The 19,435-nt window shown below is 57.7% G+C and overlaps 1 protein-coding gene across 5 annotated transcripts in view; it reads left to right on the forward strand.

Annotated features, from left to right (window-relative positions):
- Positions 1–19,435, forward strand: part of DPP6 (dipeptidyl peptidase like 6) — a 949,991-nt gene that overhangs the window by 918,673 nt on the left and 11,883 nt on the right. For all 5 annotated transcript variants that reach the window (XM_045053301.1, XM_045053300.1, XM_045053297.1 and 2 more), the window contains exons 18-20: positions 9,577–9,675; positions 14,354–14,423; positions 15,689–15,883. In XM_045053301.1, the coding sequence (XP_044909236.1) occupies positions 9,577–9,675; positions 14,354–14,423; positions 15,689–15,883 (364 nt within the window). The remainder of the gene's footprint in view (positions 1–9,576; positions 9,676–14,353; positions 14,424–15,688; positions 15,884–19,435) is intronic.

Genomic DNA, 19,435 nt, shown 5'->3' on the forward strand with positions numbered 1-19,435 from the left:
GAAGAAAGAGAAAGGGAAGATGCTGTGGGTCAGGACATCAGACCTTGCACAGCCTAGCAGTGGTATGCGACATTTCCAGCGGCCAGAACCCCCTCACGTGGGCCCGCCAAGGTGCAAGGGAAGCCCAGGAAGGAGGGAGAGAGGCCCGTGGTGCCTCCTGTCACCGTCACAGGACGAAGGAGCATGGGTCTAGGATGCCACTGGCAACCTTTGCCAGTCCTTGAGAGAAGTGACTGAGTGCAGAAATATTGGCCAATTTTGTATAGATCACTCTGCCTGCACCAGCTTGTCGGATACTTCCCTGAACCAGCCCATGGAGTGCTCTCCAGAGGCCCCAGACTGTGACAGAGGTGCTCGTGCTGGAGGGGTCCCTATGAGGGGGCTGACCCCACACACACCAGGGAGGGCTCTCTGACTGTGGCCGTGAGCACCGCCTGGGGACGCAGGAACACAGGAGGAGAGCACAGAGCCAGCAGGGGAAGCTCCAGGGACAGATGGGTGGTTATGGGGGCGTGGGGCCAGGGACCCGCTCCTACCCGCGTGAGCCTGGAATCTTCTGAGGGCACAGAAGACAGAAGACGCAATAACAGACCTAAACGGAGAGGCACATGTTGGTCAGTGCCTGGCGTGAGCAGGGATGCGAATCCTGGGGTCTTTGTCAGACCCAGAGTCAAGGTCCGAGAGACCTCGATGAAGGGTAGAGATTTGTGGACTTTTCAAATTTGGTAGGGATTGGGATTTCGGTTGTTTTTGTGATTTTCTTTAAAAAAAAAAAAATTTGTCCTCATTTTCCCAACTCTGCTGTAGGAATTCCCAGAGAAGAAGCGGGCTCCGTTTGGAGCGGTAGGCAGGACAAGGGCCGAGTGCTGGTTTGTTTGACTCACTGGGCGTCAGGTGGCCGTGCATATGGGGCTCATCACGGAGAAGAAAGGAAAAACTGTTTCGTTCTGGAAATCCCAGATCTAGGAGTTAAAAAGGATGATAGGCAACAACTAATCGAACTTCTTCACTTCCAAGGCTGGAGGTCGGAGACCCCGACAGCTGCGGGCCACAGAGCTCCGGAAGGAGTGTTCCTCGTGCCCCATGTAGACGGCATGTTGGTCCCACCCACTCAGCAGCCTCAGTGCTCATCCCTCGGGGCTCCCTTGGTCTGAGAATCCCCCGTGTCCTCAGCAGAAGCCAGACCCCACGGCCTCGGTAGTCTGATGTGACACGTGATGCCCAAGGGCTGTGACGGTCACAGTACCGTTGCATAGCGCATGATGAGGCTCTTTTCCTTGCTTCTCATCAATAACCCGTGAGAAGGGCGGCCGGCTCCATTTCACAGATGACAAAACTGAGGCTCGGATCGCGGGAATCCCAACAGCTGATGCGTTATTTCTTCTGGAATTCTGACTGTTGAAGAGCAAATTATCTGAATTCTTCAAGGAGACGGTGGGAAGTCGGTTTGAAAAGAGAGAAAAGAAGGAAGAAAGGACAGGGAGAGTAAAAACACCAGCAAGTCACAGTGAACCCTCTAGTCTGCTCCGCGTTCTTAAAGATGAGGTACAATGGAAAAATGTTCCAATTTCTCGGCTCACTCAGTGAGAACATTGATGGCAAGCCTGTTGGGCGCCAGCCGCCAGCGTGGGGCCCAAGCAGATGACGTGACTTGAAAGTAAGTACCAGAGCAGGAGACCCCATGCCTGGAACCCCCAGCTCCTCCTGCTCCGTCACAGAGGGTGGCACCACAGACGGGCCTGGGTCCTCCTGGACAGAGAGGACCAGAAGCTGCCGGTGTGGTAGCATATCGGACCCCGCGCTTGGGGTCCCAGCCTCGGGTTTTGTCGGCGGGATGTGTGAGAGGCTCTTTGCTGTGTGTGTAACTTTCGATGTGTCCTCTGACAGAGCTTCTCGCCCCATCTCGTCCCCAGCCGCGTCGCCGGCGCAGAACAAAGCGCTCTCGGTGTTTGTGAGACTGGGTGGGTCCCTCTCCGTTGAGGAGTCCGTGGGGGGGGCCGGGCCCCTGCCTGGAGTGGGCGGTGGTCGAAGCTGCGGGTCCACGAGTGTGACCCCTGCTGGGCCGGGACTAGCCGGCCGCCCTCACGTGCAGGTGCGCTCCAGGTGAGCTGAGTTCTTTCCTTCCCGGCGCGGCACAAGGTGAAGGGCGGGCAGGTGCCTCTCCTCTGTAGTCGCAAACCCAGCCTGCGGTCCCGCATCCTCGATGCCGCCAAGCCCCACCCCACGCGGGCTCGTTAGGAGTGATGCTGCGCCGGGAATGTGTTCCGGAAACTTGACCTGGCCAGGGGCCCAGAGAGTAACCGTGGCGTCCACGTGACTAGGCCGGCACTTAGGAATCACTTGCTATGGGCCCATTCTGTCCTCACGTGACAGTCTGCGATCACCCCCATTTTCCAGTTAAGAAAATCGAGGAAACACATGCGCACACATGCACGTACGGCCAGAAAGCGGTGGGTCCTCTTTCCAGCCTGGCCTTTGCCTCTGGCCCACCATCCATTGGCCTTGCTGTCAACGCGGCCTGAGGGGCTTCTGCAGATCTAGTGTTCTCCATCTGGTGCCCACAGCGAGCCGGCCAGGAGGCCCATGCTGGCCCCCTTTCCCCCCCCCCGGAGGAAGAGAAGGTGCTGCTTCTGGGCTGGAGCGGGCCGGGAAGTATTCTGTGGGCTGGAAGGACTGAGCCCTTAAACTTCGCCTTCTGGTGCTGGCCACTGAGTGCCCCATCGTCGTGGCATTCACCACTTTCAGCGTGATCGGGGGGCCATCTCATCCCGTGGCCAGCCCGCCCAAGGGCTTTGCACACGGTATCCTGCACGTGCCTCGTTATAGCAAATTACCGGATGGCACCGCCTCGTCCAGGACCAGAACCATGGCTCACTGACCCCAAGCACACAGTCCTGACCACGGGGGCTCTCTCCCGGACCCCAGGACGCAACAGCTGGAGACGGCTGTGCCGTCACGATAGTCTAAGCAATGTGCGGACAATCGCAGATTCTCTGATCACAGTTCCCAAAACCAACCCCGGCCCGGTCTGGCTCAGCACCAAGCCCCTAGCGGTGTTTGAACCTCATGCTGGCTTTGGACAGGGCAAGCAGAGCGACACAGCCACCTCGTGCGTCAGGAAGGCCGTTCCACCCGGCTGTGTGGAGGGAGACAGAGATGTGGGGGTCTGTGTGCCTGTGGCAGTGGCGGGAGGGCCAGCCGGCTCTCCGGAAGGCAGCTTCTGGACAGACTGTGGGAAGCCCGGACTGCCAGCTAACGTGAGGCCTGTGCTCTTCGACCGTGACAGGCACGGAGGGTGGGGGCCGCAGGAAGGCCGCACGGCAGGTGGCAAGACGGGCCCTCCGAGGTCAGGGGTCTGGCTCTGGGCCGATCGTTGCATCCACTACAGCCCTGCTCTGAAATTTGAAATTACTGTTTCAGAATTCTTTGTCCTTCCTCCTCCTCCCCCATGACCCCAGAGCCACCCTGGGAATATTTGACTTCTTTCCCTTTAGAAAATCTTATCTACGAGCAGAGCCTGCAGGGTGTTCACAGATGTGACTCTGAATTATTTAAAAGCTGTTTCCTTAAGAACGTAATTATGCCTGGGACCAAAGTATACTCATTTGATGCCTGGGTATTCAAACAACTTAGGTACTGGGATAGAAAAACCAACAAAACACAGTTAATGCTCGGCTGGTTGTAACGTAAGTAGGAGAGGGAGTACCACTCAGCTGTGTGGATGCCCTGTCGGCAATCGCGGCACCCTCCCGGTCGGCTCCCTGGCCAGCGGGAGGAAGTGCAGGGGGCGGTGGAGGTGGGCATAGTATGTGTTCGCAGGCAGCACCCCACAGCGTGTTCTTTACATTGTTTGTTTGTTTCTCTATTTTTGAGAGTGAGAGAGAGCACAAGCGGGAGAGGGACAGAGAGAGGGGAGACAGAATCCCAAGCAGGCTCCACACTGTCAACACAAAGCCCGACACGGGGTTCCAACTCACAAACCGTGAGATCCTGATCTGAGCCGCAGTCAAGAGTCGGACGCCTAACCGACTGAGCCACCCAGGCGCCCGCACAGCATGTTCTTGAGTGCGTGCTGGCAAACCCCAGGTGACCTGGCTGCCCAGGCCCACTGCCTTACCAACACTCACGGACAGGATTCTCTTCTTCCTCACGTGGGTCTTTATCAAGATGCAAAAGCAACTCCCCCTGCAGCGGACATCAAGACAGTCCTTTTCTGAGATCATACGAGACGCGAGCTGCCTGGTGGCCTGGCCTTGCCCACATGGTCCTCGCTGTCTGGGAGCCACCCTGGCCCCTCTGCATCTTTTCCTGAGTAACCGCCCACAGACCACATCCTCTGTGGCCCGCCGGTCAGAGGGGAGACGGATGTCAGAGAGACCAGGAGCCCCAAGCCTGGAATGACCCATTCTGTCAAACCCTCGTTGTCTGTGTATCCGGAAAGTCTTCTGGATCCCCAGGACTCCACACAGGCAGCCTTTGTGGGGAATGGAGTGATCGGATTTACAGATGGGTCATTTTAGACCAAAATACGGCACATTCGGTGAGCGAGCGTGCGTGTGGTCGACAGAGAGAACGGCACACAGCCAGCCTCCCAGCCCTGCCTTGGCGTCCTCCCTCTCTCCCTCCTAGGTCGCTGCCACCCCACCCACCGCTGCACCCAGAACTACGTGGCAGTGTAGTGCATTGTGGGGAGGGGGCCACGTCAGCCCAGGCAACACACAGCCCTTCCTGATTAATCCCATTCACCTGCCTGGCCAGATGCCAGCAGTTGTGCCAAAGATCAGTTCATTCACAGGGACTCTGCCTTCAAGTTCCTTAAAATCCTACTGAAGACAAACCTAGAGCAAAAAGGAGCAACTGTTACCCGACCGTGTGACAGCGACTGTAACGACCGGACATTCAGCGTTCAGAGAAAGGAGATCTCCGGGAGCACAGGAGCGCCCGTGCTTGCGTGGCGTCAGCCTGCACTGGTCCGAGCCGCACGGCCCTGGGGCGGCCGGCCAGGGGCAGGTGCACACGAGGAAGCCATCGGCAGTGTGCCAGGACAGGCCTGGGCGGTGAGAGGCACAGGAAACCCATGCAGGGCGATGAGACCACGCAGCAGGGCGAAGCAGACGCCTACTCTCCGTGCACGTGCTCTCCCGCGCTCCACCTCCTACAGAAATGCCAGGAGGGGAGCGGGCTGTTCCCTCGTCATCAGGTCAGTCGCCTGTTGGCTTCTGTTAGATTCGGGTCACATTTCCCCAAATTCAGCCAAGCGGTGATGCCCCCGCTGCTTCCCTGAACCAACAGAGTCCGCGAACCGCCCACGGGCCATGCCCCATCCGCCCGCCGGGGCACGGGCAGGGAGGCAGCCCCCATGAGCAGGCATTTGCTTCTGCGGTCTCACTGTGTCCAGATCTGATAATAGCTAATTCCACCAAATATTAGAGGGGGCTCACATTTAATTAAGGAGTGGCCATTTGTATGCTCCAGACTGGAGGTCCCCATGGCCCTGAAGTCAAAAGAAGAGTCCTCCGGGAACATGCCAATCTTCTCTTATTTCCTCTGCTGAGCTCCTGCCTTCTTTGAATGCAATTATGGGAACAAATAAAATGGCTTAACTCAACTCCCCTGTGGGCCAGCCAGCTCTCTGCTGATAAAACCAGTTGTGTGGGCAATCATTAAATGAGAAATCTAATATTTAACTAAATTTAATAGTCTGTTGCTTTGGTGCCTCTGTGAAGGGTGGGATTTCAATACAGAGGGCGAGCTATTCAAACGCAGTCTGTAGAGTCAGTGCTCGATGAGAACGTTGCGCGCTCCCACTCGAAGCCGGCGCTCCGGGGTCCAGGAACGGACGGGCTGTTCCGGAGGCGAGCCTGTGTTCTCTCTAGCTCCAGGCGAGCTGAGCTCGGTGGGCAGGAAAATGGCTCTGCAAACCTAAGCACGAAATTTCTCCTTCAGGATCAGCATCGGAGATTGCTGAGTGATGCCGGAAAGACCGAATTCAAACGCGTGCCCACGGACGGAGGAGCGTGTCGTGATAAACTGAGAGGCTCCATTCGGTCCTCTTGCGTTTTGAACTCTGGTGGTCCAGTTGGCCTTGCCACCAACAAACTTCCCCAGCCGAGGCTGTCGCCTGCACCCCGGAAGCAAACGCGTGCTGCTGCCTCTCGGTGGCAGTGAGCCGCCTTAGTTCTTGTTGGTGAAGACGGTCTACTCATGTGCCTGCTAATTCCCCTCGTCCAGCTTGGCCCACATTTGCACACCCCTAGTCCCTTACCTGTATCCACCTGGGCTTATCTTGTGGGCACACAGGGAGGGAAAGATGGCAGGTTCCCTGAAGATTGAGGCTTCCAGAAGATCTGTGCACTGGCTCTTGCACTGAGTGCAGGTCTGGGGCAGCGTCCATGAATTCCATCCTGGTCCCGGCATTAACTCAGTGTTAACCTGCATCCGCCGGGACTCCATCTAGTACCATACGCTTTCCCGTCAGTGCGACGGAAGTGTGCTTTGGTTTCACCGTGGGTCGTTTCATGCGGGGAACAATGGTGGAGAGGCTTCGATTGTGTCAACTCTCACCACTCGACAGGCCTGAAACCCTGGGAACCCCTGAAAGCCCTCAGGCTTCTGAAGCACCCAGGAGGACCTCCCAGTCCCTCCCAGCTTCTTCTGCAGCAGAGACCCTCTTGCGGCCATGGAAAGGGGCCATGTGGGAACAGGGAGAAAGCCTGGGGAGAAACCCAGACTTGGCTCCTGTGGGGATGCGCCATTTCCGGAGTATGAACTGGATTTCCCCATCTACTCAGGTGACTGGAAACTCATGCGTTTTGTCCCTGGGATGGGCCCAAACACTGATGCCTGGGGAGTTGGAAGGTGGGAAAGAGTCTGACAGATGACCACAACTCTTACCCTTGGTGTGAAGAGGGGTACCTGAGATAGACTTCTGCTTGACGAGGTGATGTTTGACCTGATGGAGGAGGAGCCAGCAAAGAAAGTTTCTTCAGAGGGAACAGCAAGTGCAAAGGTTCTGTGGCAGCCAAGAACTTGAAAAATGCTACTTTTCTCCTTATCCTGCAGAACTGCCTTCTAGACTTCCCACCCTATCGCTGTGACTAGGATACGGATAAGAAATAGTTAATATCTCACAAACCAATCCCTCTCCGCTGAGTGCCTGCAACACTCTTAACAGGAGGAGGGCATTTAGACTCAGCAAAACCTGAGTGCTGCATCGGCTCTCTGAGGAGTCCGGGCTGTGGACATGGGGTGGGCAGCGGGGCCACCTGCCACCCTGGGGCTGTGCTCCTTCCCTAACTTGCGTGCATGGCCAGAAGATAGAGCGTGCCGTCTCTCAGCCACATCTCCGGGTCTCCGAGTTGAGGCCAGGTGTGCTTGGACCTCCCTGTACGTCCCTTGCAGACTCAGGTGTCCCGACTTGCTGTCTACGAAGGACCCCGTGTCTTGGCTGGCATGTGGTGTTCAGAATCTTTCACAATCTTGGTCCAACTTAAGAGGTTTTTACCTTTAACTCTACCTGTTTGAAAATTTAGTTTTACCACTTCCCCCCTCACCTTTACATCAAAGCTGAATTTTCTTCTTTCCTTTTTTTTAAATTAATGCTTATTCATTTTTGAGAGAGAGAGAGACAGAGGGTGAGTGGTAGAGGGGAAGAGAGAGAGGGAGACACAGAATCGGAAGCAGGCTCCAGGCTCTGAGCTGTCAGCACGGAGCCCGACGCGAGGCTCGAACTCACGAACCATGAGATCATGACCTGAGCCGAAGTCAGAGGCTTAACCGACTGAGCCACCCAGGCGCCCCATCAAAGCTGAATTTTCAAATATGTGTCCAGCAACTGGAACTGTCCCTTTCCACTGGCCCCTGAGGGCGTTTGCCATTTCTGTTCCCAAAGAATCCCCCGGATCCCTGAGCACCACTGGTAGCCTTGTGCTGTTCACAGATAACACTGCCCAGTGCTGGAGACTCCTGGTTCTGGGTGATATTTGGCCTCCAGGTGCCTTCGTGCTAAAGGTGTCACTTAGGGTGTCTGTTGTTCTTAAAAGGAGTTTCTATGGGGACAGTTCACCGTTCCTTGTAGCATTGCATGTGGTGTGAGTTTACTCTTTAAAATACTCATGAATGTTTCAAAGATGGAGTTCCTTGCAGACAAAATTTCCTTTCATAATGAGCCACAAGGTGTCCCCACGTATAGGCTCAAAGTAAGAGAGGAAGGAGGAAGTCAAATCCGGTGGTTTTGTTACAGAGCAGATGGTGGGGTAGGAGGAAGGAGGAGATTAGTGAAGTGGGCTGATGAGAGCATCCTTGCACCTGGACACATACCACTGGGTGCACGTGCATGTAAGGAGCCAGCATAGGACTGACCCCTCTCTCTCTAATTTGGAGGGGAAAGGGCCAGTCTCGCTGCACTGTATCACTGCCAGCTAATATGATCATCCAGATTAAGGTGTGCCAAGCCAGACCACATTATGAGTAGGGTGAGAGCTCTGAATCCACCTTTCCTGTAAAATTTTAATAAAGAGCATACTCCAGCCTCTACTCTCTTTTCTTTCCTTGGTTATTTGTTGCAGACTTTGAGTCTGGAGTTCTGTCTTGCCCAGCAAGAGAGCAGACGCAGAATTGAATACGAGAGAGGCTAATGTCCGGGAGGGACAAGAGCCCCAAGTAAGGGTCCTTGCTCCATATTTATTAGGATCAGAAGGCTTACAAATGTGATGGACGTGCGGAAAGAAACAATAAAACAGTGATCGTTAACTTGTGTGTGAGAGAAAGGGGGTTTCAAAGGTATGCAGTGTTAGGGGTTAGGGTCAATACAAATCAAAATGCTGACGCTGAGCAGACGGCCGTTTACTGCAGGCATCAGTCACCGTGTCTGTTTATCTGAACTTTTCTAGGGACTGAGTCAGAGAGAGCATGCTACCTCAGGGTTAACAAGGCATTTTTCTTGCTAGTTAGCCCCGGACATCTTTGCCCTGCTGTGGGGCCTTCCACTTCTACCTGTTCTCAGACGCTTTCGTCCTGTGGAAGTGGCTTTCTGCTCGACCCCTTGTTCTACGCTGGGGGCGCTTTCGCCCTGTGGCGGCTTTCTGCCCTAAGCCTTGTTAACCCAGGCTTAGGGTAGGTTAGGCTTAGGTTAGGTTTTGGTGCAAGCTCAGGGAATTCTTAAATTTATTCCCCACCGTTATTGTGGCCACTATATTCGGAAACTCATCTGTCCTAACAGGTATGTGATGTTGGTTTTCCAAAACCAGCAGTGTTGGGATAAAACATACCCAGACCTATGCGTGTGAGTGAGAAATGCCTTGCAGAAAGACGATTTATAGGGGGCGGAGGAGTTGCCTAATACGGGGGAGGAATCTTCCATCTACCCAAGCTCCTGACTTGAGACTGGGCACTCCACCTTGTGCTGTATCTTGAGCAAGTTATCTAATGTCTCGGTTTCCTAGTCTGTGCAAAAGAAATAGTAATCATCACCTCCAGGCCCAGTGTAGGAATTAGTGGTCTGATGCACATGACAACACTTGGCTTCCATAAATGACTGCTGAGTCTGACTGTGTCATTTTCCTTTCTCTCGCTTAGAAATTTATGATCTAGAAACAAACGAACACGTAAAGAAGGCCGTACATGACCGACAGATGCCGAAAGTAGAATACAGGAAGATCGAGGTTGACGATTACAGTAAGTACTGCACTGTCTCCCATTTTTTTAAGTTTATTATTTATTTTGAAAGAGAGCATGCGCACAAGCAGGGGAGGGGCAGAGAGAGGGAGAGAGAGGATCCCAAGCAGGCTCTGCACCTTCAGCACAGAGCCCAGCGTGGGACTCGATCCCACGAACCATTTGGTCGTGACCTAAGACAAAATCAAGAGTCGTTCACTCAACTGACTGAGCCACCCAGGCGCCCCTGCATTGTCCTCTTTACAAGGAAAGCAAACATCTACTCTGAAACAGCCCAACCATCAGCAGTAGGTTACTGTGCATCTGAGGCTCCCCCCTGCGCCACACTCGCTGGGCTTCATGGCTAGAAATGCATTCCAGCCAGCAAGGAAGGGATTCAGGCGGGGCTCATGGGGGGAAAGCATCCTGCACCAAGCTATTGTGCTGAGAACCAAGATGCTTCTCTGGCAATTAAAAAAAAAAAAAGCCTCTCCTCAAGAGGCTGACAACTTAAATAAGGTCCCAGGCTGCAATTCTCTCCTTTGGGGGGGGGGGGGGGGACATGTCATGACACCATCCAGAGAAAACGTCCTCCGTGTGGGGATTCCTTTCCTGTTCCATTTGGTATTTTTCTGCTTCATCATCTAACCTGTCAGTGCTGATCATGGGCCAAGGGGGTATCCTCAGAATGGGGGAAATAATGTAATGGAGGACTGATGTGTTGTAACAACCCAAGAAGCACCCAGAACTCTGCCTTTTCTGTTTCCTTCTTGGTCCTGAACTGTCCGTTCGTGCATCCAGTAGGCTTTTATGAGCTCCAATGCTGTGCTGGAACCCACCAGGCACTGTAGCCCCAGAGCACTGGTTGCACTCATAGCTCCAGGGGGGGACGCGGGGTCCCCATAGGTTCAATCCTCCTCTCTTCGGATGGCTCCCTAGTCAACCCAGCCAGCCCCTGGCATCCTAACTGCCCACCAGATGTTTACCTTTGGAAACCCCACACGCAAAATGCCCCAGATACGTCTGTCTTTCCCCCTGAGCTCTATCCCCCTCCAGACTTGCCTACTCTGGGAGATGGCACCCTTCTCTTAAACGATTTAGATTTCCCCCTTGAAGGTATCACGGAGTCCTTCATTCAGGTCCATCTACCCATCACCTCTGAGGTTGGTAAATGGGTCTCCTCTCTTGAGAAAACTCGACTGATTGATGGTAACTGTTAGAGCTCTTGGTTGAAGAGGAGTAGAAGATCACCAGTGATCAATGGGAGAGTATTGAGATTGATTAGTGATGTCCAGACCATCACTGGAAGCTCTTTCTCTACCCAGTCCCTTACAGGGGGACAATGGCTCATCACCTAGGCCAGTGGACCCGGAGCATTATTAAGTACCCCCTTGTTAGCGAAGACACAGCTACCTAACAGACTGATCTCCTATGGTCAGGAGCCAAGGCTCTCCCCCATGAAACAAGATCAGCCTGACCCAAACAGTACACGTGGTCGAGCTGCATCCTTTAGAGCAGAAAGCAAATGGCCCACGAGTTCAGAACAGAGCATGAGAGTGGACTGGGATCATGGGAAGGTTCCCAAGAAGGTGGGGCTTGGACGGGATCCTTGGAGCGGGCTTTAGGTTGGCACACAGGAGAGCATGCGGTCCAGGGCAGGGAGCAGCCCGAGCTGGCGCTCGCTGTGGGGTAAGTCAGGAGGCCAACCCGGACTCCCAGCCCGTGGGAGAGTCCCGGTGGTCAATGGGCACAGAGGGACCCCTGACTTGGAAGCACCTTCCGTCCATCCAGAGGCCACGTGCCAAAACATCCCAATCCTGTTCTTTCCCTGTGGGGTCACATGACGTTAGAACTTTTCTATACATAGCTAGAGATGCATGTGAGGTTACATATTCATCTCTGAGAGTCGGGAAATACGGTGTACTTCAAATCCCTGCCCCCCAGCCCTGGGTCCAGAGGCTTCCCTTATAAAACACCTCAAAGGTGACCCCTCTGATGAAGGAGACGGTGAAGGAAATAAATAAGGAACGGTCTAGAGATGGGAGAAGAAACAAATAGGAGAAGCACAAACGGGGGCTGTGGCGATTTGCCCTGGCCGAGAAATGTGGTTAGGGCCGCGGGGGTCCCTTCCCACAGGCCCGGGGGTCATTCCCGCCGTCTCCCTGCCAGTTGGTTTTCCCCTGGGTGCCCATGAGATGCACTCAGATGCCACAGGACACACTCAGCCCTGGAACCACGGACAGCGTTGGGTGCCCAGGGAGCCGAAAGCCCAGCAGGCCGAGCTCAGGCCTGCTTATTCATGAGAGGGAGAGGAGCAATAAATGAAAAAGACGCAGACGCGGAGAGACTAGGACACAGATGCCTCCATCAGGGCTCAGGGGAAATCGTAGAGCTAAAAAGAAGGGAGCAGAAAGGGCCCGGGTCCAGGCGGCGTATGAGGACCCACAAGAGCCACGGGAACCCCAGCTCTGATGGCGAGCCTAAGAACCAGCGAGATGCCGGCGGGAAGAACACGGCGAGCCTGTAACACAGCAGCCCTTGTCGGGCTGCCGTTGGGACATCAAGCAACCCCGCGCCTCGCGGGCGACAGTGGACGCCTCTCCTGAAGTGGGGCGTGTGCCCTGAGAGTGTCGTGAGCTCCTGATGGATTCAGCCGAGTAACCAACCAGTAACGGCTTGTTTGTCACAAATCCCGCCCCGTCCCTGTCGGAGCGTGGTCTAGAAAGAGAGCCACTCTGGACAGTTCGGCGTATTCTGCGACAGAGATTCTTGTCGGTGGCCCCTCCTGTTCCAAAGAAGTAGGTCAAGGGAAAATGTGGCCTGCCCACACGGATGGCGTCCTTGACTCGTTCCGTTTTTCACGCCGGCCCTGGAGTCCAGTTACTTGGACACTGAAACTCATGAGAACCCTTAAGTAAACAGCAGAGTTTTGTCATTTCCTTCCGCGAGGAAGATCCAAAGGGCAAGAAGATAAGATGATTTTAACAGATGCTGGATGGAGGGAGGGAGGAGTGGGAGGATGGATGAGTAAGTGGACCGGCCATCTCCAGGTTTGCTCCGACCCCCTCTCCCTTCTGTGTCTACATCTGAAGACCCCGAGACAGGCTCCATAACGTGCAGGGCCCAGTGCAGTGTGGGGACATGGGGCTGTGTGTCCACGGCTCACGACGACAGCCGCACACAGGGCCCTGGCACGTGCCACACTCTGTGAAGCCGGCCCGGTGGCCCTCCGTGGCCAGACTTCCGCCTCCTGCCCCAACCCCCGTCCCCGTCAGCAAGTTTTCCAGAACACTCCCTCGCGTTTCCCCACACCCGTTGCCTCCTACCACAGCCTCTGAGGCCAGACCGTGGTCCTTTACATGTTTGCTTCTCTGCTGGGCCCAGCGCCCTCCTTCTTCAAGCCTGTCCGCATGCTGCTGCCACAGTAGTTCTGTCCGCTGATGGGCGGACGCCATCCCCTCCAGAAATGCAGAGAAAAGACCCTCGGAAACAATCAATTCTCCCACCCTGCCACTTGAGATTTCTCTCCAGCATGAAGTTTCCGTGGCAGACAGGAGTGCAGGTGCTGGAAAGGCAGGTGTGTGCAGGGACCTAAATGCATTAGGTGCAGGGCACCTAAATGTCACCCCTTTGGGGCCCCCCAAAGATCTGAAAAATGTGCCCTACCGACATGTCTCGTTTCGTTATGTTTTGTTTTTTTCACCTAATGGCACCAGAGGTGAAGGCTTTCCCGAGGGAAGCGATCCGTCTTCGGGAAGGGCTCCCTGCGCTGTATGCAGCCTGTCGTGGCCAAGGTCGGCCTGCGGGCTTATCGTTGGCCCAGAGCAGCCCAGACCATGTTTTATGGATATTGCAATGATAAAGTCCGACGCCTTTTGGCCGGTCCCTGGGCCATTGATCTAATTTGCAAGCCATTAACATTCAGCCAGAATCAGTAATGAGGCCCCGGTCACAGCAGGCTGCTAAGCCGACCCCCCCCCTCGCCCCCCGAGCCTGGGATGTATCCGTAGCAATTGTACTGAAAAAGCTACTAATTCCAATGTAATCGCTAATCTGGGTCATAGTTAACATCAATAAACAATTTCTAACGTGGGCAGGAAGGCTTGTTTTGGGGGTTGCAGAAGAAAGTGGGAAGGCAACCCTCCCCCCTCCCACGCTGGGTCCCTCGCTGCCCAGGACAAGATCCAAAGGGGGTCGCACAGCTGTCCTCCAACTGTCCTGTAGCCCCGCCTCTGCAGGGATCCCCCGGCTCTCGGCCTGTCCCTCTGGGCTGCCACCCCGGCCTCACCGCTGGCCCCCTGGGCTCATCTTGTCCCCGTCCCCATGGCTCCCCCGTATCTGTCCCCACTTAACTGACGAACGTCACCCTTGGGGGTTCGTTTCTCGCAGCCTAGAATTCGTCTCTTAACAAGTGCTTATGGCGTTTTGGTCTTTTCTGGTTTTCAGCTCGCTCTGTTTGCGAGGTTGAATTTAAGCTTCGGATGGAGAGACTCAGCCTCAAGATGGTTGTGGGTGATTTGCCCAAGGTCACTCAGCAGGCCAGAGGCACGGAGAGAAAACTCAGGGCCAGCCCCGGGGAGGCGGGGTGGGGACCCACCATGTCCCCTCCAGAGGGCCTTTCTGGCACCGGGGCCAAGGCTCTTTCCTTCCCTGTCTGTGCTGTCCCTAACGTGCGGCCCTGTGCTCTGTTCCTGCCTAGACCTGCCCGTTCAGATCCTCAAGCCCGCGACCTTCACCGACACGGCGCACTACCCCTTGCTCCTGGTGGTGTGAGTATTGTCGCCTCTTTCTTTCTCGGGGTCCTTGCCGGGGGGGGGCTCAGTAACAGCACGGAAAACAACCACCGCGCCCGTAGGAGATGGCGAGCTCGAGAAAGGAGGTTGCAACCTGCAAACTGAAGGCAGGCTGGCCGCCAGCAGGTGGCAGGCCACACTCACAAGTCGGGGAGCCGCCTGGTAGAGGAAGGGGGGCTCGAGCCCCGAGCCCTGATCCACTCCTGCTCCAGGACCAGGCCCAGAGACGGACAGCAAAGTTGGTCCCGCAGGCGGGCAGCACGTCACAGGACAGAGGCCTTCTGAGCACTGCCCCCCCCCGGGCACAGGTCCCCCAAGAAGTGAGGGGACGGGGGGCGGGCACGGCCGACCCGCTGGCTTCCCCAGCTGGCACCAAGGTGGCAGGGCCTGAGCAGCAAGCTGCCTTGAACGCCGCTCCTCTGCCAACAAGGAGTTAGTTCAGACGTTTTGTTTGTGCGTGAATGAGCCCTCTGGCGGGGTCTGGAGAACAGAGAGCCGCTGTCACCACTGCTGAGGGGGTCCTGACCGGGGACAGCACGCTCTCACGGGCACCTCAGATGCTGCCCAGCTGCCCTGAGGCTTAGACAGGGGCTGGCCTGTGCACGCCACCAGACGAAGCACTGTCCCCACCCGCCCGGGGTTCCTTCAAGGCAGGGGCACCAGGGAACGCTGACGAGGCTCCGGCCTGGCCTCTTGGAGCCACTGCCCCCGCGGTGACCGGAAAGAGTCCGGGAGAGAGTGGGGCCATCCGCGGTGCTTTAGGAGTGAGCGGGGTCACCCGGGTCCAGTGACCTGATCAGCCCTGCGCTCCTCAGCCGCTCCTGTCCTTGGGCCTCAGCCCTCACACACGTGCCCACCGCCTGGACCCCGCGATCTGGTGCCGTGTCGCAGTCACCCACCCCACCGTCTGCACAGCCTTGGCACGCTGCCCACGGCCACACACACCCCTCTCCCACACGCCCACACCACACATCTGCCTCTCTCACACACACCCCAGACACACACCTCGTAGGTACACACGCCCCTGCATATACACTCCTCAGAGGAGTGTAGGGGAGGAGAGGGGGGAGCCCAGGGGAGGGGGACGCGCAGGGGGGAGGGGAGGGGAGAGGAGTGCGAAGCGCAGGGTGGGGGGAGCCCAGGAGCGGGGAGGGGAAGGGAGGGGGGAGGAGGAGAGAGCGCAGGGGAGGGGGAGGAGCGCCGGGCCACAGCGCATGCGTGAGGCAGGGTCTGTGTTGCAGGGACGGCACCCCCGGGGGCCAGAGCGTGGCCGAGCGGTTCCAGGTGAGCTGGGAGACGGTGATGGTGAGCAGCCACGGGGCCGTGGTGCTCAAGTGCGACGGCCGCGGCAGCGGCTTCCAGGGGACCAAGCTCCTGCACGAGGTGGGGCGGCGGCTGGGCGCCCTGGAGGAGAAGGACCAGACGGAGGCCGTGCGGTGAGGCCCCCAGGGTGGCGGGGTGCTCAGAGACCATTCGGAGGGCGGGGGAGGACAGGGGAGGGCAGGGGAGGTGGGCGGTAGGTGCGGGGGCGAACAGGACCCAGGAGCGTCTCCCCTCCTCGCCCTAAGGACAGTGGGAAGGGCCCGAGAGCGCAGCGACCGCGTGCGCTGCTGTCCCGGGAAGGACTCAGGGGCCTGTGCGTCAGTCCTGCTGAGGCTGGCTCCCACGCAGGAGGGTGGATGGGAGGGCCGTGGACTTGGGCGGCCCCGCGCTCCTCCCCGTGGAGGGTCCAGGGCGCAGGCTGACACACTTTCACCGGGGGTGCCATCCCATCCCCCACACGCCTCCCGGCCTCCTGCTCCGCGGTCTGGACAGTTCACTTTCCAGACTCTTCCAGACGGATCTCGGATCTCTCTCGGCTCTGAGAAGGCTGGTGGCCCGTGGCCGGCAGCAGTGGGATCACTTTTGAGTGACTGGGACGTGAGTGATGAGTGAGTGGTGCCCCCTGCTAGGGGCGGGTAAGGACGCCCCCTAGCCCAGGACGCGATGTGTCCAAGGCCCTGTAAGTGACCGTTGGAAAATGCAGAGAGGGGGAAGCTTCTGAGGTCGCCTCCGGGATGTTTTTGCCAGGGAGCAGGCACACCATAGCCACCGAGCTTTAAAAATAAAGAGCCATTAGGGGCCCCCGGGGGCTCAGTGGGGTCGGACTTCAGCTCGGGTCACGATCTTGCAGTTCGTGGGTTTGAGCTACGCGTCAGGCTCTGTGCTGACAGCTCGGAGCCTGGAGCCTGCTTCGGAATCTGCGTCTTCTTCTCTCTGCCCCTCCTCTGCTCGTGCTCTGTCCCTCAAAAATAAACAGTAAAAAAAAAAAATTTTTTAATTAAAAAAAATAAGGAACTGTATTGGCTCTGAAATCTAGAGTGATGGTGGCCTCGGGACGGATGGACACACAGACCTGGCCATGCCACTCAAAGCCCGGCTCTCCCCGTCCCCCTGCTCAGCTGGCCAGGAGGGCATCACCTGGAGTGACTCTCCTCGTGCCCACAGCATGGCTACCAGGAGCACCTCATTCCGGGCCTCTCCGTTCGCCTCCAAGAGGTTGGGGAGCGAGCCATCTCCAGAAATTTCCAGAAAGGAAGGGAGGAGCCTCCCCAGAAACCCCCAGCCAACCTCTCCTTACGTGCCCCTGCCTGGTCCAGAACCCGGCACCGGCGAGAGACAGGTGTGGGCCGTCACCCTGAGACCTAAAGGGTCCCCCCATCCCTGCCAGCGGGGGAAGGAGGGTGGACAGCCACGTGGGTTCTGTGTGGGAGGGGCAGATCAGTGGGGGCGGGGCCAGCCAGCAGGTGTCCACCGAGGGAGGCCCCTCCGGAAAAGGGAAGGGGCGCGGCGGGACTTTGTCAGCAGCCCTCTCGGATGGTAGCAGGGCCTCTGGCTCCAGGGGCCCCGGAAGGAAGGACGCAGTGTCCTTCAGGCACACCCGCGGCCCGCACCCCTGCAGGCGCCTGGCCGTGTCTAGCCTCTCCCCTCTGAGCACAGGGACCAGAGAGCAAAAAGGCTGTTTCACACTCTAGGCATTTTCAAAAGTAAGGAATTGATCCGGCCATCTGTTCAAAAACCAAGGCAGAACCCGTTCCGGAAAGACAGCATGTCAACCGACAGACCAAGCTTCCCAGCACCGGAATACACGAACTGATGAAAACCTTACAGCCACCTTGAGACACGCAGGAAGCCGAGGCCCAGGGTTCGCCCACACCGGGGAGAATTCTGCAAGCTCTGTGTGCGGTCCGGGTCTGTATTTTCATTTCAGAGAGCAATCACCCCGTGGTATCAGAAGTCTGAGAGACCCTGAGGCTGGCCCACCCCTTCTGTGGTTCTCCCGTCTTCGTCCACCTCGTGTCTTGTCCTGGAGCCCCACTGGGTCAGCAGCTGTCCTCGCAGCCGACGCGAGCGGATCCCCTCCCAGGCCCGGCCGCTGCGTTAGGGGAGAGGGCAGCCGTGCGGCACAGGGCGGAACCACACTCACGCTGGCAGCACAGGCTACAGAAGCAAACAGCCCTGCCTCAGGGGCTTCTGGGAGGAGGTGGCCTGTGGGCAAGACCTCAAAGGATTACTAGGGATCTGTCAGGCCGAACGCGGGAGATACACATTCCCAGGGGAGAACACATCGTGAGCGAAGACCCGAGGCAATGCAAAGGCACTGCTCTTCGGGGCACGCTGAGCACCAGAACACCACAGAGTGCGTGGGCCGTGGGGGAGGTAGGACAGGGCTGGATTGTGAGATCCCTCCCACGTGGTCCTGAGGAGCTGCTGCTTGCCCTGTAGGAGCAGTTCCGCGAGAGGGGTTTTCAGCAAGGAGGTGGCAGGGTCAGCTTTGTTGTTCGGAACCGTGACTCTGGCAGCGGTGCAGCAAGTCGCGTGGGTCAGCGTCCTGGCGCTCAAACTGAGTCGTTACGGGGGGGCAGACGGGTCACCATGCAGTTTGCGGGGGCGCGGGCAGGGTCAGGGACAGCCAGTGAGGCTGCGGTAGCCACAGCAGGAGCAGCTACCGGCCCAGAAGAGAACCTCGGCCACGAGGAGGGAGCACCTGACGGGGGCCGTGCCCCCTGCCCGCCCCCGCCCCCCACTGGGAGAACCCACTAGACGCCAGAGGACACGGGAGCCATTGTGGCTGTTCGTAGGGCTCATCCTCGGAGGCACCGAGCTCAGCGGAGCCCCGTGGACAGTGATCGAGGGGAAGCGGAAAGGAGGAGACGCCCGTGGGGACGAAGAAGGAAGAGGGTGGGGAGACGAGGAACCTTCCCCAGCCCTGGCTGCTACGTGGGTGTGGCCTCGTGGCCCCCAGAGACCAGCCCAGCAGGCGGGGCGACTGCCCCCGGCTATCAGTGCCCAAGCTGTGGCCCATGGGGGGTCAAGGACAGACCCACCGGGAGGGCACGGTCCCGGCCGACTGGGCAGGACCACGGCGTCCGTGAGTGGGTGCTTTGGGGACCGCCAGGTGGCAAGGGTAGGGTGCGCCTGGGAGGCGTTTCGAGGCAGAGTCCCCAGGCTGGTCAGCGAGTGCACGCGGAGGTGGGCAGGGCGCCCTGCCTCGGAGCCGGAGTCAGGAGCCCCCGCCTGTCGCACCGAGCTGGAAGAAGGCGCTGGCCATGTTTCTCCCCCCTTCCGCCACTGTTGCCCCCTCTTTCTTGCCAGATCCAGGCTCTGGCTGGGGCCTTCCCCCACTCCGAGGCAGCCGTGTGGACCGTGGCACCTGTGTCAGTTGGGGTCCCCAAGAAGGGTGCCAGCGTGGACTTAGCAGACGGTGTCGGCCGGGCTGTTTGCGAAGGATGCCGGGGTGGCCACCAGACTGCGGTGGAGTCTGACACCGTGGAAAGGGGAGGGGCTTGGAGGACAAAGAGGGTCCGGGGGCTTCCGGTGGCAGCGAGGCTCTGAGAGTCCCCACCAGCATGGCGGGAGCCCATCGCCGAGACAGGGCAGGATCCCATGCCAGGCAGCCGGGCGTGGCCGTAGGGCCCCTGCCGCACTCAGTCCCCGGGTTGGGATGC

Source organism: Felis catus, chromosome A2, assembly GCF_018350175.1.
Source record: "Felis catus isolate Fca126 chromosome A2, F.catus_Fca126_mat1.0, whole genome shotgun sequence".
In the NCBI taxonomy this organism is placed as follows: Eukaryota; Metazoa; Chordata; class Mammalia; order Carnivora; family Felidae; genus Felis; species Felis catus.